Here is a 27422-nt window from a genome sequence, read left to right on the forward strand (position 1 = left end):
ATCGTTTTTAATGACAAAAATAAAAAGCATTTAAACAAATAACAGTTGTTCTTTTGTATATTTCTCATGCTGGAATTTCAGTCCTCTTGACTTAGACACAAATACTTCTGGTCATTGCTCACAGCTGTACCTGGCTGTAAAATTTCTAATTCTCCATTTAAAATATTAAAAATAATTCATTGTGCTTTTTTGCTAAAATAAAACTAAGCTAAATATAATATATATAATCTTTATATTATAAAATACAATATACTGAATAGAACTAACTAGACAGTTAGTTGGGAGTTAAGCTTTCCCCCCTCCTGTGGTGCACCAGTAATGGCCTTATTTACAGAACAAAAGCGCCTGTTCACACCTGATTATAGGATGTTAGCTAAAATCCTTCAGGTCAGTCGACCCGTCTCTGGGCTCCAAAGGTAGAAATGTTAAATGACCCTTCTCTGGGACTTCTAGTGTTAAGGAATTCTGGGACATTTAGTTTGATGTTTTTATGTGGCAACAAATGTTCAACCTCAGCTCATGCTGGGGGCCAAAACCGGCAGCGCAAGCTATAACTTTTGAGGAGTGATGAATGCTGTTACTGTCAGTTTACGCACACTCATTATGGGCATGAAGATTATGGTCATTTTGGGCTTCTTTGAACTGCTCTTTTTCCAGGGTGCAATGATTGTGCAGCATAACAACTTTAATGACTTTATAGAACAAAAATTGGGTGCACAAGTTGGAGTTTATTTTGGATTTTTACCAATCCATGCACGGTCAAACATATGCATACGGGCTCAAATATGCACATACTAATATTTGGTTATCTCTTCCTCAGCAAATTCCACCTCAGTCAGATACTTTTTATAGCCATCAACAAGCTTGTGGCATAATTCTGGCTGGATATTTGACCACTCTTCTTGGCAGAATTAGTAGAGTTCATTTAAACTTTCCTGGTGTGGGCCCGGCCGTGGGAAGGCCATTCTGGAAGTTTGGTAGCTCATTTTATCCACCCCAAAATCAGTTTTGATGCATTTGGGGTCATTGTCCTGTTATAATATCATTATTTTGTTTTGGTTTGAGTGTGTGTGTGTGTGTGTGTGTGGGGGGGGGGGGGGGGGGGGGTGCAAGTTTTTAGGAAACAAAAAGTAAAAATTAAAAATTTGGGACTGTCAGATAAGTGGGTTTGAACATCTCCTTTTCAGAGATGTATAATACTCCAATCATGTCTTATAATAAGTTTGTCATTAGCAGGTTCAGTGCTGAGTGGCTGAATCCCGACTTTCACCTGCCTGTTACTCTGAGAGGTTTCTTAAGTTTTCCTCATTTTTGGGATGAAAGGTGCTCATCCATATTCACCCGCAGTTTGGAGACTAGAGGGATTTATTTATAGTTTACAAGCTCATGAATAAGCAAGGAGCTTTCCCCGCAGAGTGGAGGTGGTAAATACCTTTCAGAAACCTCACTTACATAAAACCAGCCCTCTTTCAGCTCAGCATGTGTTACTTTGTAAACATGGAAGTGTTACTTCTTAGTCTTTTATCACAGTCTCCACCGAAGCGCTCCAGCTGACACTCACACTCATATCATTGGGTTTTTGTCCTGTATGTGCACATGTATTCAAAGTTATAACATGTTCTAAAATTAGGGGCATTAATAAAGTCATCAATTTACTCACCATTTTCATGAGGAAATATACTTTAGATCGCACAAATTATATATTTTCCTCATTTTTGAGATAAATGTGACTTTGAGCTGTTTTTGTAAGCTTGTTCTTTTGTTCTGCCACACGTTTATGAGCCAGTCTTTATATAAAATATAGGCTATGACACAAGTCATAAATATAACAATGCAGTGCCTAGACAAGGCTGTTTCCTTGGTACTTAATTGCCACACTTTCCAAGCTGATAAGATGTTCTCTTACTCGGGTAAAAACAATGTGTTGTTTTAAAAGTTTTACCAGCAGATAATGCATGCTTCCTCCTGTACAGCAGACATTAAACGCCTGCCACCCACTCACAGACATATGGAAGAAAGCAGTCTTCTAGACACTCACTCATAAACTGTAGGAAAAGAAAAGCTTTGGCAGTTTGTGTTTGCAGACATTACATGGAAAGCTGCCCCTTATTTTTCTCCTGTCTCCAACAAAAAGCCAAAAAGACACTTTAAATGTATATATATATTTTTTTATCACCTTTTGTTCCTATTTAGACAATCCACTGGAGATTGACAGGAAATGTAGGCGAAAGTAAGCAGGGGAATAACACTTAGCAAAGAGCCAGCCTGGAGGAAAGCTTGTTCAGCTGTGCAGAGGCGAGGACTGCACGAGTCATTTTGCACATTGTCATTGAACAGTGTGCAAAATGACTCGCCTCTGCACGATGCGTTATATGTAAGTGGAAAACTGGTTGGCTGAGAGTTGCTTATGCATGAACGAGAACCACAGTTAAGTTTGGTCCAATACAGAATGGTGATTTCTACAGTCAGCTCCAGTATTCTTCTGTACCTTGAGGATGTCAGTAGTTACTAAATGCAACCTTAAGACTTGGAATCAACTCCAGATCTTTTATCAGCCGGATTTGTCATGAAATCGAGAGGGAGCAGGCCTCACATGGCCATGAAACTGCTGTCCAATCATTTTTGAGCCTGTGAACATGAGGAATATGTTTATTTTTAAAAGGCTGTAATTCCTAAATTGTTATCCTGATACTTGTTACACCCCTTGAATTAAAGCTGAAAGTCAAGCTTGATTTTATATCCTAATGACTGACGATCGTCTGCGGTGGTAATAAACAGTTATTACATGTAGACGTGCACCCGCAGAGATCCAACACGGCACCAAAGCATCACCGTGAGTTACGAAGAGAACTGTCAACATTGTTCCAGTGTAGATGAAGGTGTAACTTTGTATCTCCTCTAATGTCTTATTTAGAGGTGCTGAATATATTAAAATATATCAAAACAGGGCTTAAAACTTGAAATATGCAGTGGAGTTAACTTGAGAGAACAGAGAGAATAATTCATATTCGTCATATGTTTTATCCTCTCTCTGGACATGGAAATGCACGCTATGACAGACACATACCTGGAAACAGTGTATCTCTCATTAAGGCGCTGTTTGAATGGATATAAATGTTGCATAGTGAGATCAAAGAGAAAAAAGGCTGTGGACCCTTTCAGGCCTTTTTCACCTGCCCACCCCTCCTTTGTGGGACAGAATAGAAAATTAAAATCAAACAACTATTGTGTTGCTGTTCCTTTGTTTAAATTATTCTGCTATGAATATGCCACTTCTGTCTCCATCACTCAAGAAAAATTCTGTTGTTCCCCTTTTAAAAGCCTGTTTCACAGACATGCATTCACAATAGGCTGCTATTGGATTAGTATTCTTGTCCTACAAATAATTCCCATGCCCTAAATATTTGCTGTTTAACTTTAATTACTCTAACGATTCCTCAGTGGAGGACTGGGACTCTCTTCTTTCAGGCATTTTGGATACATAATATACAGGAGCAGATGTTTTCCTCTAGGACACCATCCTTTCTTACACCAAGTGCGTGATTTGTGCATTGCTAATGTGGGAGGGAGGGAATAGCTCCCCTTCAGTTCGTGACCTGATCTCCAGCCATTGCATCTTAGCTGTACACGTCCTCTTTGTCCTGATCGTTAAAGAGCCGTCAGAGCTAATTCACCTTTGGATTCACATTGAAACTCTGTGACATCTACCTAGGGAGATGAAAGTGAATAGTAAAAGGCCCTCGCGGTGCTAAAACGTTCCTGATTTGGAGTCCAGTGTAGCAAGACTGCCTTCAGCTGGGTGGTGGCATGTTTCTAGTTTTGCCATGATATAATATTTTTGCTCATTAAGTTTACTAAAAGTGTAAAATATTCATGGGGCATGCAGTCAACTATGTATGTATTAATAGATTTTTTTTTTTTTTTTGCCACTCTGGAGCAACAGTTCCAGGTGGCCTAACAGGAAGTAAGATGTAAATTCAGTTGATGATAAAATATTAAGTAGAGCTGGGGGGGGGAACTAATATCTGTGGGTTTCACACTTAACATCCTGTAAGCTCATCTAAACCCTTCCTCCTGCTTCTTTTAGTCACCAAACAAGCCCTCCGTCCCTCAAGAGAAGATCCGACCCTTGACCAGTTTGGACCACCCCCAGAGCCCGTTCTATGACCCAGAGGGTGGTGCCATAACCCCTGTAGCCAGGGTGGTGGTGGAACGTATCGCTAGAAAGGTAAGATTTTATCTGTGTGAGTGTGTTTAGGTTTGTTCAGTATGTCAAACACATACAGTCATATATTACAGCCTTTGAGTGTGCTGAGACTCTGATGCTGATGTTTAAAATAAAAATTTGGCCAATGCAGCTTTTGACTTCCACTCATCTAGTTTACTCAGCTGTTGAAACAAAGCAACAAAGGAAACATTGTACCCGTGTACTGAAATCATAATCATATTTTACTAATTCATCCTGTTGTGAGCACGCTGTTAACCATTATTGCTTCATGTTGAAACAAGATCAGTTTGATTTGTTTCTTTAAACTATGTCAGCCACAAATATAGGTAGGCAGGTTGATTCATGGGAAATCATCTCAAACTGGTTACAATAATTGGCTTTACCGTAGTCAAAGTTTGCTCAGCCTTGCTGTAACTAAAACACAGAAGTTAACATAAAAAAGCTTTTAAAAGTCTAAATAATAAAAATGTGAGTCACATCCACTGCCATTAGTGAGCTATTTAAGTTAATTGTAGCAGGTGGCATTTGCTTGAATCTGAATTCGTGCTGTTGTAATAATAGTTACCAAAGCCGGTGAAGGTCAGCAGATGGCAAACTTGGCTTGCAAATGAGATCGCCAGCACAGGTACTAGTTTGACCTCCATGTCATGTGACCCATGTCTTGTTGTTTTAAAGGTCCCCTGAGAGCCTCACACTTATCAAATCACCACATAATAACAAGTGGGAAACTTCATCCACTGCTTTTTGAAACAATTAAGAAAAGCAGTGGAAGAGGCTTTAAAAGGAGCGGTTCTGCTCATTCCCAGCTCCATATTTTTCATTTTTGGAATCCACTGAAGTATCTTTGCATGACAGTTAAAAAAAAATATCCTTATTTACCTTCCCCTCCCACCAAGCTTTTTCCTGATTGGCTGCCCCTCATAAAAGATTTGAAGAGCAGGTGGGCGGGGATTCCAGACCCATGAGTCTGAGATGACATATTTGGCATATCCCATCTCGAGGATATCATAGAGAGCCAAGTGTCAAAAAGTTGTCTGAAATGAGTTACTATTTTAAATTTCAAAAATGCCATTACTACTACTACTACTACTACTACTACTACTGCTACAACTACTTCTACTACTGTTTTTAATTTCAGAAATAAAGTCTCAGTTATGTTTTGTTGAGATGCTTTGGACCCTTTTTTGGTGTGTGTTTAAGTTTACGGTCACATCTTTCCTCGTGTGCACAGGGAGAGCAATGCAACGTGGTGCCAGACACCATAGATGACATAGTAGCAGATATTGGACAGGAGGAGAAGGAGACAGGTACAGTAAACGTTCACTCACACTCATACAAACTTAAGTATTGGAACAGTGAGGCCAATCCTTCCATTTTTGCTGTAGACTGAAAACATTTGGGTTTGACATGAAAATATTAAGTCTTATTCACTTTAATCCATTTTGAGTTTATCTGTTCCAAAACTTTTGCTCACAAGGAAAAATGGGTGCTGTCTTCTGAACTGTGTATCAGATCCAGGTGTAAATACCAGTAAATAAAAGCTGAGATGTTGATCTTGTGTCTCATATTCATCTTTTGATGTCAAACCCAAATGTTTCCAGTCTACAGCAAAAATAAAAGGATTTCTGTGGGGAGTATAATTAAAGCTGTTCAGGGAAAGACCCCCAACAAGCTATAGTAGATTACCTTAAAAAGCTTCATTGTGTAACTAATTATTAAGACCCTGTGATTATATTATATTGCATTCCTTTATGTGCTCTGAGCTTGCCTCTTTAGATCACTCTGTGTTTGCGAAACTTTCACTTTAACTGTTAAATTATTGTTGCTTACAAACTGAGCAGCCACAAGGGATTCATTGTCTTCTGGTTCTCAAGGACACACAGACACACAACTCATTACAGACACAGCTGGTATCATCTGAGACTCAGATGGAAGGTCAGGTAGTCATAACACACATCTGGCAGGGCTTTGTCTCCACCCTGCCGTGCGCAGGTGGGTGCTCCACTGCTCCAGAGCACCACGGCTGCATCTGGAGGAAGTCCTGTCCTCATCAAACATACTTGATATTCAGTGAAGCAGCAGAGATGCTTTCACGCTGGACACATGGAAGTTCTGCATGTTTGTTACTGTTTCCTGTTTGGCATAAAGTAATAAAGTTACTTGTAACCAAATAATTATTTTTTTAAATTACATCAAAGGTAAATTGTTGTTTTTTAATGCTTAAATAATTTGAACTGACATGAAAAAGTGAATTTGTCTCTTTAGTTTTATATCGGTTTATATTTTGAGCATCTTTTTACCTCCGAAACTGTATTAGAATTACCTGTAACATCATTGTATTAATTAAATTAGTAAAAACAAATACATGAACATAAGTGATAAATTGAGAGAAACTACAGAGATGCGAGTGGCACTTTCTTCAGTGGATCAGTTAATCTGTGCACGATTATCACACCTGAATCTTTGAGCAGAAAGAACATTTTTGACTTTCAACTCATTTTAACAGCACTTCTATTTTTATTTAACCATTAGACTCTGTATGAAAGACTGTGCAGTCATATGAAAAACAATGTTTTCACAGGACTCTGTGCAGTCCTGTGAAAAACTAAGTACACCCATACTGCTTCCATAAGAATTAAGAGGTTAGGTAGCAGCCAGGTGTTGTTAATCAAATCCACTTGATTAATTGATCCTCAGCAGGTGTGAGCACCTATAAAAGCAAAGGTATTGGCAGTTTGCTGGTCTGGAGCATCCAGGTGTGTGTTAACACTATGCCACGGTGTTCTCAGGAGTGGACGTCCCAGCAGTTTGACCCCATGATGTTCTTCGAGAAATTGCAAAAAGAAAACCCAAGAGCTACATCTCAGACTCTACAGGACTGTTAGCATGTTAAATAGTAAAGTTCATGAAAACACAATTAGAAAAAGACTGAACACGTGTGATTGGTTTGGAAGGGTTGCCAGGAGAAAGCTTCTTCTCTCTAAAAAGAACATGGCAGCACGGCTTAGGTTTGCACAGTTGCATCTGAACAAACCACAAAACTTCAGAACTAGAGTCAGAGTTGTAAAGAAGAGTGAGACGAAAGTCCTTCTCAGTGATATGAGAGACTGATGAAGTCATACAGGAAACGGATACTTCAAGTTATTGCTGCTAAAAGTGGTTTCTACGAGCTCTTGAATCACAGGACTGTAAATAAAAGATGGACATAACCATCATGCTATCCTGCAGTGGTTTCTGGACTACATGTTTTAACTGTCACCAAATGTTTGTTTGTTTTTTGGAGCCAGAAGTGACAACATTTAGATACTAGCTATATAGAAGCTACATTAGCAAGCCTCATCCATAAACTGTATGCTAGTGCTAATTAGCACTAAGTAACAGACTAGCAGATGTAGTAACAAACTTTTCGAGTGTGTTGTACCTCACAGTAAGCAGTCAGATAATTAGTCAGATAGTTCAGGTAATGCACCAAGACTACAAACAGTTTCAGATTATTGGAAGTGAGACCCAGCAAACAGCAGCAGACTACCACTTCCTGTTTTGAGATATCTGTCAATCAAAATGAGGTCCAGATGGATGTGTGGGTGTGGGTGGAAAAAAATCACCCACTGTTATTAGAAAGAGGCCAAAATATTTTTGTAATAAGCTCTAAACATCATTTTTAATGCTGCATAGGGCGCATTAACAGAACTGACAGAGGTTACTACTGTAACCTGTTTTTTAAAATTTTTTCCCCAAAGATCTGTGACCCTGTAGTTACTGCGTACTTTTTTTTTTTTTTTAAACCCTCTTCTTAACCCATGTACAGGTTGGTGCATGGCTTTGTTTACTGTGTGTAGATGCTTTAAGTTTATTTCTACCAGACATGGCTTTGAGAAGGGGGCAGGTTTTTGCCCACACAGCAGAGTTCTTAACAAGGATCTCCTGCCACCTAATGAATGTCTTCCTCACTCAGTCATGAGCCATTTGCTTCTTTCCCTCCTCTGTTCCTACCTGTCCTTACTTTCTCCCTCATCTCTGTATGAGATGACACTACAGAGGCAAGTATCTATTCAGGCTGATCCCCCTGGTCTGCCCGGAGCTTTGACGGTTCCACTTACACATCGACTCAATGCTCCTCTTACCTTCTGCTCAGTGTCTGCAGCTCCTTTCTTCCCTCATTCTCCTGTCATTACACTTTATCCCGAGAAATTGGACCCACTCAGGTTTGTCTCTGTGGCCTGGCAGGATATTCTCTCTCGCCTCTCGTCTCATTTTCTCTGCCTTTCTGAAGCCCTGAGGGAGCATTATTAATTGAAGCCAGTACCCCTGCTACTTCTTGTAGCTCTGCTATCACTGATAATTGGACAGGACATTCACAAATCACACTCCTCTCCAGCTTCGTCCTTCAGCTCCTTCCTCCTCCCCTCAGATGCCACTTTGAGGCCTGTTGTGGTCGACTACCTGTGGTAATCACCTTTGGATACAATTTTATACAATCAATGTCAGTGAAGTCCCAATCTTTCACCCCTCCCACTGCCTCTGACAAATGACTTTAGCAAATTCAGTGGAGTGAAAAGGAAAATTAAGTTTTGCAAAAGCAAATTTACTTGGTGAAAAATTAAATTACCCTTCTCCTAGTCATCATCTCTCCATCTTTCTCTCATAGATGACACACCTGAGACGTGCATCTACTCCGGATGGTCTCCCTGGTCAGCTTGTAGCAGCTCTACATGTGAAAAAGGTCGCCGGATGAGACAAAGGATGCTGAAGGCCCAGCTGGATCTCAGCGTGCCGTGTCCCCACACTCAAGATTTCCAGCCCTGCATGGGCCCAGGGTGCAGCAGAGAGGGTAAACACACACACACACGCACGCACACACACGCACGCACACGCACACACACACACACAACACACACACACACACACACACACACACACACTTAGCAGTAAGCAGTGGCAACACCGTGATTCTTTTCCTTTTCAGCCATTCTGTTATTGATTTGCTGCTGTGCTTGGGATCACTGCCCTGTTGTGTGACCCAGTTTGGGCCCAGCTTTAACTGTCGGATACATGGCTTCACATTAGCCCACATCATCACCCCTCCACCACTGTGCTTGACAGTTGATATGAGGTGTTTGTGTTGATGATCCATATTTGGGTTTTGCCTCCAACACCTCCAAACATTTACACTTCAGTTTTCTGTCCTAAGGTTGGTTTGTTCAGATGCAGCTTTGCAGACCTAAGTTGTGTTAACATGTTCTTTTTAGAGAGAAGAGGCTTTCTCCTGGCAATCCTTCCAAACAAGCCATACTTGTTAATTTTTTTCTAATTGTGCTGTCATGAACTCTAACATTTAACATACTAACCGAGGCCTGAAGAGTCTGACATGTAGCTCTTGGGTTTTTTGTAGTTTCTCTGGGCATCGCTTGGTCTGACCTTGGGTGAATTTGCTAGGATGCAGCATTGTGTTAACACATGCATCAAACCAGCAAACTGCCCAAATTTTTGCTTGGTGTTCACACTTGCTGATGATCAGTTAATCAATTGCATTTGATTAGCAGCAGCTGACTGATACTTATCCTTTTAATTTTTATAGAAGCAGTATGGGTGTACTTAGTTTTTACAGCACTGAAAGCCTTCTTTGCACATCCATCCATCCATCCATCCATCCATCCATCCAATCAAAACAATTTTACTTTCATTTACAAACTTGGCATGTAGTAATTTGAAAAATAAATACTCTGGACCTTGTTATTTATATAAGTATATTTTTAATTATATCAGTAGCAACTTAAAAAAAATATTCTGTGAAATACATAAATCTTTTCTTCTTCTCTCAGTACATTCACGTCCAAATATGCATATTTAGTGTCTTTAACCTCCTACGACCCTACGACCCTGCGTCCTGCGTCCACATACGGGGACGTTACATTTTGGTGTTACTGCACCTTGAACTTCATTCTGCTCAGTAGCGTTTTGGACTTTAACCCATGTTGATTCTGTTCTGCTGTAAAATAAAGCCGTTGTCCCCATCTGAGGACATGTTTGCTTTGTTTTTTCTAAAGTATGTAACAATAATGTAACAAAATACAACTTGCTGTTCAAGCTTAGTTTACATACACATCAGGTCCATCCAATCACAAATATCTAAGAGGCATTAAAAATGCATCACTAACAGGAGCTCAGGAGGGTTAAATGTTGATATGATTACTTTTACGTAAATATTTACTTATACAGAAAATAAAGCATTTTAATTAAACATCTTCCATTTATTACGGGCACGTCTGCCCACATTCCAGCTGTCGAAGCAGAAAAATTTATTTCTATATTCTTTGCCATCTAATTATTTCCAAGCATATTCAACACTTATCAGACTTCACATCTACAGTAATAGTCTTCATTAATATGCTACTGTATAAGGTATAACTTTAAAACAAACAAAAAGAGAGGGTACAGACTCACTTCATGGTATCCGTGTTATGCAGCTGTACCTACATATACTCATACATTATACAGATGAGCTCTTTCTGCCGGGTGGCCTCCTGCTTACGTCAGGATTTGATTGTGTTTATCTCTAAAAGAAAAGTTTTCATTTTTATGTTAAAGCTAATAAGAACAGTTGGAGGATTGTGTTGTATATGTAGATGTACACTATACAACTAACTCCCTCCTAAATAAAATCCTGTGTTTTTAGACTTGTAGACTGTGGTCATGTTCCAGGTCCTGAGGCTGGTATAACAGAAATAAATGATTTTGATTCACCGTCTTTCAGCTGCTTAAAAAAATACTGTGAAATATTCAAAAGACTGAAGACACAAAGCCATGCAACTCAAATTTCCTCTTTTATCACAGTAATAATAATTTAATATCAAAAACCAACTAGAAAGCAAAATCCAGAGTTACTATTAAAAGAGCATAGATCTCAATGTAATCCCAGTTTCATTGAGATCTTTAACGAAGTGCATGTAGACTTATTAAAGTAAATGTAGAGTTATTAGTTTAAGTGGTCTCACTCTGCGTAATAATTAATTTAATAATTACAACAAATTCCAAAGAAATTGGGAGAATGGGTAAAATGTACATAAAAACAGAATGCAATGATCTGCACATCTCATGTTTTACTTACAGTAGAAAACATGTCAAATGTTTAAAACTGAGACATTTTCTTAATTCATGAAAAATATTAGTGTATTTTGAATTTCATGGCAGCAAATCATCTCCAAAAAGTGGGAAAGGGCCACAAAAGGCTGTAAAATAAGCTGGAGGAACATTTTACAGCTAATTAGATTAATTGGCAGCAGATCATGATTGGCTATAAAAAGAGCATCTTAGAGAGGCAGAGTTTCTCAGAAGGAAAAGCTGGGCAGAGGCTTATTCATGTGCAAAAAAACTGCATCTATAAATTGTGGAATAATATTATAATGATGTATATTTAATAATGTTTTCTTCATATAAAATTTATATAAAAGACTTTGAATATCTCATTATCTACAGAACATAATATCATCAAAAAAAATCTGGAGAAATCTCTGTGTGCAATGGACAAAACACATTAGTGAATGTCGGTTATCTTTGGGCCATCAGGTGGCGCTGCATTAAAATCAGTCATGGGAATCACTGCATGGATTCAGGAACATTTCCAGTGTGAACACAAAGAAGAAGCCGTGTGTGCCCACAATGCACAAAACGCTGATGTTTCTCTGGACCGACGCTCATTTAAAATAGAGTCCCTGATGAAATGTAAGAAACTGAATCAATAACCAGATGGTAACATGACAACAGCCATTTTTAAGAGAAAACTGCTGCGTCTCTTCATACATTTTAAACTTAATCCGTGAAAAAAATAAAACTCATCACACCAAATAAAGTTTAGTTTCAGGAATATTTTATTTTGTATTTTTACTGCTGTACTGACCTAAAAATCACAGGTGAGATGCATTTCTCTTCCCCGATCTTCCCCTCAGATCATTGATCTTTTCACAAGTACGACATTGATTAACTTTGGCTCTCGGTCTCATCACCAGAGTGTTTAGCTTGTTGGAAATGGAAAAAGTAAAGAACTTAATAATTAAATTAAAAATAAAAAGTTTGCGTTTCTGATGTTCTAATCCTTTTATTAGAGTTCGAGGCGTTAAAATCGGATCAACACGAGGAGCGATCAGCGAACCCTCCAAATAAGCAGATTAAGTTGAGCTATTTATCTCGTCCTGACTCTTTGGTTCACTGCGGCTTAAACCAATCGAATCTTGGGTGAAACACAAAGCTGCTCCTTTGTTTAGGTTTCACAGCCTGGTGGAATTATTTCCATTGTGACAATTAAGGTTATTGTTATGAGGGATTAGTGTGTGGCACCTTTGTCATTAGGACGAGAATCTCCAGCCACTTACTATGAAAGCTCCATAAAAATTTTTTAAAAAGGCCACACATACATGTATCTGCAGATGATATCGTTTCAATCGAGGGGAATATGAGACAAAATAGAGGAAATCCCTAATCAGACAGAGTAAACAATGGTAATTGGATACCGTAATTACTTCACTGACACATAAAAGATTATGTGGCTCAGCTCTTGGTGCTGGGCGGCCTCCTGCATCCAGGATGCTTAAATCGGGATTTGAATGCGTTTATCTCTGAAAGAAATCAAAGCGCCGCGTTTTCATTTTTATGTTAAAGCTAATAAGAACAACTGGAGGACTGTGTATGTTCAGGAACCCAATTAGCAGCGTGAAAGTGAAAACCGGCAGCTCACACTAACCTAAAGTATCAGTTAGCAAATTAGTTTCCTCGGTTTTCAGTCAGAGTTGACGGTTTAATGGCATTTTTGCTTTAAAAGTCACAACCTCAGATCCAGCAGCAAACCCACAAACGAGCATAAAACCCCGGGAGTTTGCTTTTGTCCATTTGCCAGTGAAGTTGTCAGTTTGGAACAAATGCTGAGAGGCAGCAGAGTCAGCGTCAGAGTCAACCCCCCCCCCCCCCCCCCCCCCCCCCCCCCCCCCGCCACCTCCTCACTCCTCGTCTTTTGCTCCTAGGATGTCTACAAGGCCTCAGATGAGTGAGGCTCTGGCTATTCAAGGCTCTACACACACACACAGATACACGCACACTTCCACCCTTCACTACTCCTCTTATTGATTGTACGACAGCAGCATGGATAGCTTTTTGTTCCTGAGCACCTCTCCTTTGTTTTCATTTAGCGCTCCGTTAGTGGGCAGTGGGAGATTGATAATTGCAGGGTTTGTGCTGGGGCTGGATGGAGGGCCACCTCCGGGTGCGATTAATATTCCTGAGAAACATTTGGCTCTCTGGAGGCCTCATCCCAGCTGTAGATACCTGTATCTTTTATTAATGTTTCACTGCTGGTAAGCAACACTATTCTCAGTTTGGGAAAAATCTTATTCATAACATGAGTCAAAAAAAAAAAACCCATGATGCTCAAAGTTCATTCACTCACCAAACTATCTCTTTGTGGCTGACTCCCTTTTGTCACGTTTGATTCTCGGTCTGCAGCAGCTCTCAGAAGAGGTGCTGGAACAAGATGGCACTTAGGCTCATACAGTGTCTCTCTGCAAGTGAAGAATAGGAAGATCTTGAAGCACCATTCTGGCAAATAGTGATAAAATACACCAGAGTGGAACCTTGTTAAGCTCGAGAAGCTGCGGTTCACTTTGCAGCTGATGCACACCGAGGTCATGCATATTGACTTCAACTCCCTGAAGGTCCCTGCCGTGAATAGGACTGTCCCTCAGGCAACTTGCCTTATTAAAAGAGAGTTAAAGCAGTGTCCAAGGAAGGGCTTTTTGAAAGTGGCACTTTCAACTCTGAGATGACTGAACAGGCTGAAACCTAAGCAGCTGTGGAAGGATTCGGGTTTGGTGTGCAGAGTGTCCTGTAACTCAAGTGTTCCTGTATGGATTCTTTTTGATGAGGACCTCTTGACTGGGACAGTGAAGCTGAAATGACTCGCTTGGGAGAGAGCTAGGCTGAACATCTAAAGGTCCCACTCCAGTGCTGGGTTTTAAAAGCAGAGTGGCCGTTTCTATGGACGGCACAGATGTTACAATAAAATGCATTTCCTGCTGAAAATGATTATCTCTGCATTGCTGGAAATGGTGGAGACTTTTTTTATTGCTGAAAATCTTACAAGATGAAATGTGCAGGATGGATTTCAACAGCATCTTCTGAAAAAATTAAATACAGTGCTTTGCTGAAAATAAACTTGATATGAATCATAATCACTGCAGATTCAGGAGTTAAAAATAATGTTCCCATGAGTACATGAAAAGGCATGCTTACAAAAAAGTAGAATATTTTAGTATAAAAGTTATGGTTGTAATATTCTGTAACAAACTGAACAAGTTTGTTTTTAAGACGTATTCATTTGTGACAGTTCTCAAGTTATGTGCGTGTTATTTAAGATTCATGTCCTATTGATTATCCTGCTAATGCTATTGGCTGACTACTAATGCACATGCACTATCTTGCCAAAAGTATTCACTCGTCTGCCTTCACACACCCGTGAACCTGAGTAACATCCCGTTCTTAATCCATCCCCAAACTGTTCCACAAAGTTGGGAGCATGAAATTGTCCAATAGTTGTCAGACGGAGCAGTGTGATTCATCCCTCCAGAGAACACGTCTGCGCTGCGCTAGAGTCCAGTGGCGGCGTGCTTTATACCACTGCATCCGACACTTTGCATTGTGCTTGGTGATGTAAGGCTTGGATGCAGCTGCCATGGAAACCCATTCACGAAGCTCTCTACACACTGTTCTTGAGCTGATCTGAAGGTTGGAGGTCTGTAGTGACTGACTCTGCAGAAAGTTGGTGACCTCTGTGCACCATGACCCTCAGCATCCACTGACCCCACTCTGTGATTTTACGTGGCCTACCACTTCATGGCTGAGTTGCTGTCGTTCCCTATCACTTCCACTTTGTTATAATCCCACTAACAGCTGACTGTGGAATATTTAGTAGTGACTGGACTTGTTGCACAGGTATCATCCTATCACGGTACCGTTCACTGAATTCACTGAGCTCCTGAGAGCGACCCATTCTTTCACTAATGTTTGTAGAAGCAGTCTGCATGCCTGGGTGCTTGGTTTATACACCTGTAGCCATGGAAGTGACTGGAACACCTGAACTCAATGAGTTGGATGGGTGAGTGAATGCTGTTGGCAGTATGGTGTATGTGCAGGTGTTCCTTATTCAGGCTAATCTCAGCAGTCGTCTGATTGAATGTAGAGAAGACTGAGGCAGCTTTTGTGTGCTTATATATGAGAATGTGGAGATGCTGCCCATACACCTGCTGAAGGCTGAGTGTACTGGACTGAAATGTTGCAATTGAATAAATATTGCAGCAGTAAGCATTGAGCACCTGAGCAATCCTAAAGCCAATTTAGAATCATCAGTTAGCCCAGTGTTTGGTAACCTTTACTATTAAAAGAGACATTTTTTGAGCAATTTTTGCCCCCAAAACTCTGCAGTAAGCCACAAGACTCCATTCATACTGAACATACTAGCCTCAGCATTGCTAAAGCAGGCTTCCAGACTGCTGCTGCTTTTATACTGCTTATGACGAGTACCTATACCTTGTTCTTCTGCTCTCTCTCCCCCTGCTGGACAGAGCCATCGACGTGCATGATGTCAGAGTGGATCAGCTGGTCGGCCTGCAGCGTGTCCTGCGGGATGGGGATGAGGTCTCGAGAGCGATATGTCAAACAGTATCCCGAGGATGGCTCGCTCTGCCAGCTCAACACTGAGGAGACTGAGAAGTGTGTCGTCAACGATGAATGCTGTGAGTGTTTATGTATTTGACCTAACGAAGGCAGTAACAGTGTTCTGAATGACTTTTCCCATAATGAGTGAAATTAACAGCGCCTTTAATTTGAGCCAGCTGTTACATTTCTTTTCACATAGAATTTAATGTAGATTGGCTTCTTTAAATGAGAGCATCCTATTTTGGAGTTTAATATGCAGAATAGTCCAACAAAAAACTTTGTGAAAGAGGCACAAAAGAACAAAGTGAAAAAAATTACATTCATGAAGTAAATAAGGCACAATTAACTAGTGAACATACAATAATAACAATGTATACAGCGTATATTTTCATGTCTATAACATGATTTAGAACACATGTATTTTATTCCCCCCAGTAAAAACATGAAAGAAGCAGAGCAGTTACCTCAGCCTTTGTACCTGCATGTTAGTATTAACATGCACTGGTGCTGTAGGCTGATAAAGGTAAGTTCCTGTACTGGATATAAGGTTTCCAGATCATATCTGCTGATTTTTCTCTGAGGGCATTCAGCTGGTCGTTTCTGATATCCATTTGATACAGAGAGGAGGAGCTGGACTTCCCTTAATGTGATATACTTTCTGCAAACACCCATCGGTCCATCTATCCATCCATTATCTACTACATATCCAGGACTAGGTCATGGGGCAGTGGTCTGAACAGAGATACCCAGACCTCTTTCTCCCCAGCCACCACATCCAGCTCACCTGAGGGGATGTTGGTGGTCGGATTGCACTTTTCTCCAAACTCACTTAGGGTTAAAAATATATTAGTAAAAATAAAGTCACAAATTTGAAAGGAACATTGGTAATCAGGAGTACTGGAGTTCTGTCCACCTGTTTAGTTAACTCTAGCTATTTAAGTTTAAATAGGTTTTGGGGGGTTTAGAGTCCACTTAAAGGAGCCTGAGTGGATCAGATCTCTGAGATCAACATTAGACAGAGGGAGGTTTGCTTTCATAATTCCCTCAGTTCTGTGGCTGAAGAGCTTGTAACTTGAGGAACAGTAATAGAGACAGAGGTTGTGAGCTTATTGACCCACTCGGGTACCTTTTGTGTCTGGGTCTTGTTACGCTGCTTGACTAAAAGGCTGGCAGAGAGCGCACAGAAGTGTCTGCTGCTTCATTGTTTTTTGATAGTTGATATTACACCATTTGCGATCATCTTTGTTTGTGATGTAAGGTTTTTATTGAATTTATGTAAGACACGCTGAACAGATGTGGCCATGCAAGGTCATCAAACTTCTAGCAATAGTGGAAAATTGGATTTGTTCCTGCTATTCTCTAAGTGAATGATGGTGAAGGTTATCTGACTTGTATAAAACATGTGCTCTGAATTTGTAAGTTTCAAGAGAAGCCTGTTTTATCTCTTGATTACATTTGCATATTAAAGGAGAATATGTTTTACTTATGAATGGCAGTTATTAATGGTCAAATTCGGGTCAAAACTGAAGGAGAAGCAGATCTATAAACTATAAAAATTCAGGAGAGAAACTATCTTACCTGCGTCACAATGATGACTGTTTCAGTTTCTTCTGAGGTAAAAGGACAGTTTGTGGTTCAGTAATTGTTTCAAATCATCCTGTTTTCTCCTCCTTTTGTTTGCTTATGTTCTGCAGGGCTCTCTGGAGGCTTTTGGTTTCTTATTTCATAAAATAGTTTGTCTTCCTAAACTACATAATGTTGCAATAGCTTTATGTTTGGTTGTAATAACATATGAATAAAATTAAAATGCAGTCAGCCCTGTGATGGATTGGCAGTCTGTATACCCTGCCTCTTGCCCTTTGACAGCTGGGATAGGCTCCTGCCCACCCACGACCCTAGATGGGTGGATGAATGGCGGGATGGGTGGATGAGTGGATGAATGGGAAGGTAGATGGTGGATGGATGATGGATGGAGGGATGGATGGATGGATGGATGGATGGATAGATGGATGGGTGGGTGGATGGATGGATGGGTGGATGGATGGATGGATGGATGGATGGATGGATGGGTAGATGGATGGATGGATGGATGGGTGGGTAGATGGATGGATAGGTGGATGAATGAATATGGATGATGGATGGATGGATGGATGGATGGATGGATGGGTGGGTGGGTGGGTGGGTTCTGGGGTGGGTTGTGTGGCTGGCTGGCTGCTGGCTGGCTGGATGGCTGGATGCTGGCTGGATGGATGGGTGGGTGGATGGCTGGCTGGCTGGCTGGCTGGCTGGCTGGCTGGCTGGCTGGCTGCGTGGCTGGCTGGCTGGGTGGGTCGCTGGCTGGGTGGGTGGGTTGGTGGCTGGCTGGCTGGGTGGGTGGGTCCTGCGGCTGGGTGGGTTTGATTGGCTGGTGGGTGGGTGGATTGGGTGGCTGGCTGGCTGGGGCTGCTGGCTGGATGGCTGGCTTGGTGGGTGGGTCGCTGCCTGGCTGGGTGGGTCGATGCTGGCTGGCTCCCTGGCTGGCTGGATGGATGGATGCGTGGATGGTGGGTGGTGTCGACGAATGGATGGGTGGTTGGTGTGGATGGATGGATGGTGGGTGGGTGGGTGGATGGGGCTGGATGGATGGGTGGTGGGTGGCTGGATGGATGGTGGATGGATGGATGATGGTGGGTGGGTGGATGGATGGATGGATGTGGTGGGTGGGTGGTGGGGGTGGGTGATGAAATTTGCACATAAATATTTCAGTGTGTTTAAAAAACTAAAATAAATGCAATCAGCTAAAATAATCATTACAGCTGATGTGATTATGTTGAAAACAGTATAAGTCAGAATTCAAACAGTATTTTCCTGATGTGCACTAGTGTAAAATAGTGTAATAATTTTTCTATGATATGAGAAGCTTCTAACATAAGATTCAGTTTTATAGATTGATCTAAACAACAACAGCACGACTATATAACAAACTTAAACTGATCAATTTCAGCTGGTGATAACAGCAGCAAAATAATGTTTTAATCAAGATGTCATTAAAGTTGTATAAGTACGTTGCCTTTAGACACTTAAGAACACTTTGCTAATAATGGGTTGTATGTATTACTTTTTGAAAGTAGAACTACTTAGAGCTACTTATGTTTACGCTGTATTACCTTTACTTGAGTAACGAGTCTAAGGATTGTAGAGACTGTGGGGTTTGGGGATGTAGTGACGGGGAAGAGTTCTTCAGCTTTAAGAGTCGATAAAATGATAAAAATGAGGATGTACACTTTGCCTCAGTATTCAGTTTTGGGCTAAAACTGGAGTCCTTAGAGGTGAAAACCTTCATGAGGTGTTTTTTGTGTTCTGTCCTTTCCACAGCACCCAGTAGCTGCGTGGTGACTGAGTGGGGGGAGTGGGACCCCTGCAGCGTCACCTGTGGGATCGGCATGAGAAGACGGAGCGTATGGTAAAGATGCCTCTATAGATGGATCCATGTGTAAGACCGAGGTAGCTGAAGTGGAGAAGTGCATGATGCCAGAATGCCGTGAGTGAACAGCTGCTATTATGTCATATGTTGGTTTTTTTGCATGAGCATTTGTTAGTATATTAACACTTCATGTACATTTTATTCAGCTGACTGTAATGAATGAGCAAAGTCATTAGAGCGATTATGCATTTGAGTGTTATTAGGGTTAACTGCTATAATTACATGCAGTAATGTGTGTATCACTTATACCAGATACCATCCCCTGCATGCTGTCGCCCTGGTCGGAGTGGAGTGAGTGTAGCGGTTACATGTGGGCGGGGCATGCGAACACGGCAGAGGATGCTGAAGTCTGATCCTGCAGAGTGCACAGAAGAGCTGGAGCAGACGGAGAAGTGCATGCTGCCTGAGTGCCGTAAGTGCTCCTTATTTAGTTATTTATTTAGGGGAATATCAGGTAGAATCGTCCCATTACACTCTCACACTTTAAAACAGACAAATGGAAAGTTAAGAGTGAACAGTGCTTGCATGTATCGACTGAGTGGGGATAAAATTAAATACAAAAACTGAAGACTAATTATTTGAAAGTAATACAGAAAGCCAGAGTCTCATGGCATCATATATCCAATCCAATCCAATCCAGCTTTATTTATAAAGCGCTTTAAAATCACCCACAGGGTCCAAAGTGCTGTACAATAAAACAACTCAATAAATGCATTGAAATACCTAAGAAATACATAATATATACAAAGAACACAAAATGTTTAAAAAACTCAGCTCACAGACTCACTGTTTACTTAGGTTAAAGCCAAAGAAAAAGGTGATTTAAAGTGCGCGAGTGATGAGGCCTGTCTAATGTGCAGTGGCAGATCATTCCAGAGATTTGGTGCTGCCACAGCAAAAGCCCGGTCCCCTCTGAGCTTAAACCTGGTTTTAGGAGGCACCATCAGAAGCAACTGGTCTGCCGACCTGAGTGACCGGGTGGGAGTGTAAGAGTGTAGCAGCTCAGAGAGATAAGGTGGGGCAATTAAAAGAATTTTAAAATGGATCTTAAAACAAGCGGGCAGCCAGTGAAGTGAAGCTAAAACAGGTGAAATGTGCTCGTGTTTGCAGCCACCATTTAAAAGCCGCCAGCAGCATTCTGCACCAGTTGAAGGCAAATAGCAGACCTGCTAAGCCCCAAATAAAGTGCATTACAGTAATCCAGCCAAGTGGTAACAAAGGCGTGGATTATTGTTTCAAAGTCTCCGCCTTTGGAGAATTGGCTTTATTTTGGCCAGTTACCTCAGGTGAAAAAAAAAAACTTGGCTTGACTACAGCCTTAATGTGGCTGTCAAGCTTCATGTCAGGATCTATTTTGACTCCTAAGTTTGTGATTGTTGGCTTAAGATACTGTGCCAGAGGGCCCAGATCTACCAAAGGGGTCACAGAGTTGTTACCAAAAACCATCACCTCTGTTTTTTTTCTCCTTTAAACTTAGGAAATTTAGAGCCAATCATGCCTTAATGTCACCTAAGCATTTAAATAATTGTGCCACTGAGTACGAGTCCTTCCTTTTAAGAGGCACATATATCTGGCTGTCATCTGCAGAGCAGTGGAAGAAATACCATATTTTCTAAGTATTTGCCCCAGCAGTAATAGATAAAGAGAGAAAAGGAGTGGGCCTAGAACCGAGCCCTGTGGTACCCCACACACAACTGGAACAGTGGAGGACACAAATTCACCAAGACCAACACAGAAACTCCTACTTGTCAAGTACAACTGAAACCAACTCAGAGCTGTATACACTCACTAACCACTTAATTAGGTACACTTTACCACGTATACTTGTTCAACTGCTCATAAATGCTAATCTATGCTAATATCAATCAACCAATCACGTGGCACCAACTCAGTGCATTCAGGAATGCTGAGGTACTTGAGATGCTGAAATTCAAACCGAGCATCAGAACGAGGAGAAAAGGGATTTAAGTGACTTTGAATGTGACACGGGGCAGGTGGGCTGCTCCGAGTAATTCAGGAACTGCTGATCTGCTGGGATCTCCCAACACAACTATCGCACAGAGAGTGGTTACAAAAGAGAAAATATCCAGTGAGCAGCAGTACTCTGTGAGGAAAATGACAACAGTAACTCAAAATAACCATTTGTTACAACTAGGGTATGCAGAAGAGCATCTCTGACACACAACACACTGATCCTTGTAGCAGACGGGCTACAGCAGCAGGAGACCACACCAGATGCATTACTGTCATCTAGCAAGAGGAAACTGAGGCTACAGTTAGCACCGGCTCCCCGAGAGTGCAGAAATGTTGTTGCATAAGCAACATGAAAGCATGGATCCATCCTGCCTTGTACTGACAGTTGGGGTATTATTGCTGGCAGCGTCCATGCCTTCATGACCCACATGTACCAGTCTTCTGATGTCACAAAACTCAAAATGGTTTCTTGAAATGTTTGAAATGGTTCGTTGTTCCCAAATGGCCTCCACAGTCATGAGGAATGTTTCCAGCAACATTGTTGAATCTGTGCCACGAAGAGTTAAGGCAGTTCAAACCTGGAACTGGCAAAGTGTCTCCTTTGTTGAACTGTGAGCTGATGCCTGATTTCTGTATTTTCACATTTCAGCTATAAACTGATTTTTCAGCAGTGGTGCCCTCTCTACAACAATTCCTTAGAGTGCAGGAAATGAAGTTTCTGATATTCCAAATTTCCCGAGGTATGACCCTGGACTCCTAATGTGGCCGGAGGTATCAGGATCAAAAGTCCCATTTCAGTCAGGCTTTAGTGATATTGCTAAGAAAGGTGTTAAAACTGTGTTTTTCTTTTCTTTTTCTCTGTAGCAGGGCTTGTTAATCAGGGTGTCAGTGATTTTCTCCAGGACTAAAACAGTGGCACTGCCACACTTACTAGACATAAATCACACAGTGCAGAGTCATTCCCATCTTCATAGCCAAAGAGTAAGATTTATTCTCCCTGCCCACAGCGCGTTTCAGTAATTATTTAACATGCCCCCATCACTTTTTTCTCAGACTTTGGGAATATGTGGAGTCATATGTCATTACTTAAAAGCTGGAAACTTGCAGAGCAGGGGAATGAGAGAAGAGAGAGCTGACAATAGTAAACACTTACCTTTGGGCACAGCAAACGTTTTTTGTAAATTAGTCACATAAAGAGTTAGAAATGAGCTTGATTAAGAAAATGACTCTAAAAACCCTCTGTCATGTTTAACATCGTATGGAATCAGTCCCTGTCCTGAAAGTCATTTCTTTTCATTTTAAAATTCATGTTACAGTATTCAGTGCTGGCTTTTGAGTAGCTTTATCTGAGTAAACTTGGTATTTTCTCTGTCTAAACTTACAGTGTGAGCGTCCGCATTGCTCTCTGGGAGCTGAGCTGCACAGTGTGAACATACTGGTTACAGGTCCGTGCAAAAAGTCAGATTAAAAGGCTGAGTCCTGAGTTAGCACAGCGTCCAATAAAAACACTGTGTGCCTACAGTAGCTCTCCATGTTCCAAAACAACTGATAAATAATTCCACAGCATTCTGGCTGATGACTGTATGTGTGCAACCGCATCTTAAGGGTTAGTGTCATGGTTTCGTGCTGTGACAGTGAAGTCAAAAGCCAAATCCAAGTGGGACTCCCCTTGTAGTCAAAGAAAAAGGCACTTTAATTACTACTGAAAACTGTCCAAACGCTGCATAGAAAACAAAACAAATACAAAAAAAGGACCCAGCAAAAGAAGACAAAGGAGCTACAGGAACTGAAGGCACGTCCATCAATGAACTGACAAAGTGAACAAAAATGACCAAACTATACATCAGGGAGAGGATAATAAGGTCCAGGTGAGCTCAATCAAGCACTAACAAGGGTGGTTATCTCATATTTACTTTTCTGCCTTCCCTCCCATCTGCCTATCTAGCCGTCGACTGCATGGTCCTCAGAGTGGACGGAGTGGTCGACGTGCAATAAGTCCTGTGGAAAAGGACACACCATTCGGGACCCGTATGATCAAACTGGAGCCGCAGTTCGGGGGCAGCTATTGTCCTGAGACCATCCAAAGGAAGAAAATGCAAGATCAGAAGTGTCGGAAACGGCGGTTGGAGGAGGTGTCAGGTTGGGTTGTGGAATAAGTTAGCATGCTTCATGTAACATTTCAGCATTTTAACGAGACCATATTTTACACAGTTGGTGTTTTATTGCAGCAGAGCTGTTTAAGTCAGGACTCAGCTACTGAACCGAACCCTGATATTTCCATCTTGCAGCCATTTAGTTTTGGTGGTACGGTTCCTTTGTGGGACCTCGCTTCCCTGTCTTCATACATAAGTGGAATCCATAAAGTTGAAAAATAGCACCAGAAAAAAACAGCAGAGAATGGAGGTGTGATACCAATTAACTCAGGAGGAGCTGGGAAGGAAGTGGGTTGCAAAGCAGCTTGCAGTTGTGTAGTAACTGTAGGTAGGAAAGGGTAAAGGACATGGCACACCCCATCTGAGATAAACAGATTGTTGGTAGCATGTTATCGGAGCCATGAGCACGTATTGACTGGCAATGACATCACCTAAGTTTGACTTTGTGACTTGTGTGAACTAATGCTGTCCTCAGTAAATGGTCCTGATGCAGAAATGTACAAAGAAACAGAATTTTAAAAAAAATGTGAGACACGGACATCGGGCCTGCAGCTGTCCAAGCCTGCAGACGAACTTCAGAATACAAAAGCAGAGATGCAGAGTGAGTAATCTACTTTCAGCTGCTTCCATATTCACAAGAGGTTGCCACAGCAGGTAGCTCCACATCTTTGAGTTGGCAGATGAGTCTTTATCCTTCCTGATGAAACCGAAGAGATTTCTCACCTCCCAGGATCGAAACAGGGATTTTTTTTTTTGCTTGTTAGGTGAATGTGTGAACCACTACTGGAGCCACCAGAGATGAGTTGAGTGAACAAGAGAAATATGAACAAATGTTTAAGGAATGTATCTTCTTGTGTCTTCAGGCAAATAAAATGCCACATCAATTTATGTATATAATTTTCTCTCCTTGCAATTGCTTGTATTGAATAAGTTCTATATTTTGTTCCATCAGGTTGCAGGATGCAACCGTGGTCCAGCTGGACGGAGTGTACCAAACCGTGCAGGGGGGGATCCAGGAGGCGTTTCATGGCAGCAAAGAAAAGAACAAAGGCCAAGGCTGTAAGGACAGGAAGGAGATCCGTGCCTGTAACGTTCAAGAATGCTAGGGGGCGCTGCTGAGCTACAGAGAGGCGAGGAGGTGTGCAGTGGGTTAAATAGATGACGTGAAAATAAGGATTCATTTTATAAAAATGATGACCCAGATTAAATTGACTTTTTTGTGTGTAGATGGGAGGTGAGGTGAAGGGAATATTATGGGTTAGCTTTATTCTTTGAAAAAAGGAGGGAATTTTAGTTGGGGGGGTACAATAATGACATGCTGTTTTAAAGCCTTTGTGGGCATTTAGTTAACAGAGCTGACTTTTATTTTACTTTTAGACCATATTGGAAGTATTAGACAGAATATCTGTGTCCTGCAAAAAAAAAAGAAATTTGTCTGGAATTTAAGTGGGAAAAAAGTTTTTGGTCCCTGCTAGTAAAAAGTTTTTGGTCCCTGCTAGTAAAAAGTTTTTGGTCCCTGCTACTAGAGTTAAATACCTAAAATTTAAAGTATTTTCTGGGTATTTTCACCAAAATCTGCCCGTCTGCTGCAGCACCTCCAAAACTTTGGCTTGTCTACTAATAATTAGGAGCTGAACATTTTTGTTGAAAGCTGTATATTTTCATTTTTACTGTTGATGTAAGGCTTAACTAGGGAGAAGTCAAAATTAGGGCTAGCTAATTGGGTTTAAGCTTGTTATTGGAATTATGTTAACCTGCATTGTCCCTATTAAATAAATCATCTAAATCAAAGAGGCCACCTATAAACCTTTTTAACACTACCAGACAACTTTAATCTGACCATTAAATATCATTAATACTGTAATACAGTCTTTACTGCTTTGCTTTAATTTAGTGTTTTTGTCCAGTGTACATTTATATGAAGATTTCACTTTCTTGCGCATAAAGAAAAAGATGTTAATGAGGGCTACTATAGTCAAAAGTATGTGTTGTTAAGTCAGCATAAGAGGAGGAGGAGGGTGGAGGGCAAACAGTGGAGAAGCTAAAGCATTGGATGGACCGTGTAGAAGGGTATCGTGACTGTGACCGAGCGTGACTTCGTGGCCTGTCGGGACTAATGTTTGATTATTACTCTTAGTTAGTGTGGTAAAAAGGATGCAGCTGGATCGCGGTCAGCTTGGGGGAAATGAAGACTAGATAAAAGAGAAGAAGGAGAGAAAACTCACAGAGTCAAAAAAGCACAAAATTCACCTGTTACAGCCTCTAGGTCACTGACATCATATACATTATGTAAAATGGACAAAAGTACAGTGCGCAGTGTTTTGCTCTGGTCTCTGTGAGGGACTGTTCTTCAGACGTGTGCAGTCTCTATGAGGGTGACTGATAAACAGCATTTTTTTTCCCCCCTTCAGAAAAGCACCAGGAGAACTTCTCCCTTCACAAACGTTTGAGTGTTACTCAGAAGATCGATGTAAAACGAGCCAAAATGTTAAACTATACTACTCCACTGTTGTATGAAAATAAACTAATAACATCAGATAATTGAAATGGAAATGGATTTATTACCACACTGCGTTAAAATGAGCTTCATTTTTGGTGAGCAGTCCGAGGGGGGATTTTATTTTTTTTTTTTTGCAAGACATAGAAAGGCATAGATGGTAACACAAGAGGTCTCTAAAATCTGAGGATATACTGTACATTCACTATCTAACCAACACGTATAAGTGTCATTGCTTTGTAATTACTAAAACCCACTTTCCCTTACGAACAGACCATTTCAGTGGAGATGTTTTATACTGTTAAAATGAGTCTTTATATACTGTACTGCTGTTTCTCTGTCATTTCAGCATGTGTAGCAAGCCTGCGATAGCGCTCATCCTGTCAGAGGACTTTATTTCAGCATGTTCACAGACGGTTGTTTTATTTGGACGTCACGCTTTCTCAGCTGTAGCGAAACGACTGTATCTGCTTTGTTCCCACGGAGCCTTAGGAGTGTCACGTCTTACACATGTGCTGGCTGTAAAAGGCGTATGTAGAGGATATAGAAGTTTCTACAGTATTAAAACCTGTAGGATAGCTCAATGTACAGTAGACTGTTATGGGGCCTTGGTTATAACACTTTTTTTTATTGTGCTTTGGCAGGATACGAGTGAGCTGTAAAATCTTTTGTGTTTTCTTTTTTTTGTATTTTTTTTAGCATTACTTAGCAGATTATGTTGCTTTTTTTTTATAAGGATCTCATCACAAAAGGTGTGTTTTCTGTAGATTTTCTCTCCTTTTATTTACAGGCCTCTTTCTTTTCTCTTTACGTCTGTATCACGTGACTATTTTGTAAGAAACCACCTTTACAATAAAAAAAAGGTAAATGTGAGAATCATGATGTCATCGCACTGGTCTTCTAATGGCTCTCTTCATTCAGTGTGTCATTTACTGAAGGAAGGAAAGGGCCAGCAATGGCAGCGGGGTAACAGGTGAGGAACACGGCAGTATTAGAAACAGAAGAAACATGCACAGCATGCCAGGCTGACTCTTTATAACTGCTGTTAATAAATAGTTCATTGAGAGCTCACTTTAGGCCTTATATGAAGTGGCAAATGAGATTTACAGTACTTTAAAGAGTATGTAACTGGGCAAGACGATATTTGCTGCATTTAACTAAACTTTACTGGAAACACTTGTATGAAAAAAGAAAGTATACCTTCTTTCAGTTCCAACATTTTACACATCAGGACAATAAAAAATGATCTAGTCCTTACCCAGTCTTAAAATGAGGTAACTACAACCTCAGATGAAGAACAAAGCATCACATATTACATGTTGTCATCATTTATTTAACCCAAATTAAGCCAAAATGCAGAAGCAGTGCAGGAAAAATTAACTACACCATTACTGCTTGCAACGTAAC

The 27422-nt window shown here is 40.9% G+C and overlaps 1 protein-coding gene across 1 annotated transcript in view; it reads left to right on the forward strand.

The window, feature by feature from the left end:
* Positions 1–26894, forward strand: part of spon1b (spondin 1b) — a 110273-nt gene extending 83379 nt beyond the window's left edge. The window contains 14 exon segments of the mRNA XM_030731198.1: positions 4088–4228; positions 5460–5535; positions 8877–9059; positions 15835–16005; positions 19283–19357; positions 19360–19380; positions 19383–19448; positions 19644–19693; positions 19695–19803; positions 23311–23327; positions 23329–23388; positions 23390–23504; positions 24471–24518; positions 24521–26894. Of these exon segments, the coding sequence (XP_030587058.1) occupies positions 4088–4228; positions 5460–5535; positions 8877–9059; positions 15835–16005; positions 19283–19357; positions 19360–19380; positions 19383–19448; positions 19644–19693; positions 19695–19803; positions 23311–23327; positions 23329–23388; positions 23390–23504; positions 24471–24518; positions 24521–24624 (1236 nt within the window). The 3' untranslated portion in view covers positions 24625–26894.
* The last annotated feature ends 528 nt before the right edge of the window (positions 26895–27422 follow it).

This window comes from Archocentrus centrarchus, chromosome 6 (genome assembly GCF_007364275.1).
Source record: "Archocentrus centrarchus isolate MPI-CPG fArcCen1 chromosome 6, fArcCen1, whole genome shotgun sequence".
NCBI classification, from domain to species: domain Eukaryota; kingdom Metazoa; phylum Chordata; class Actinopteri; order Cichliformes; family Cichlidae; genus Archocentrus; species Archocentrus centrarchus.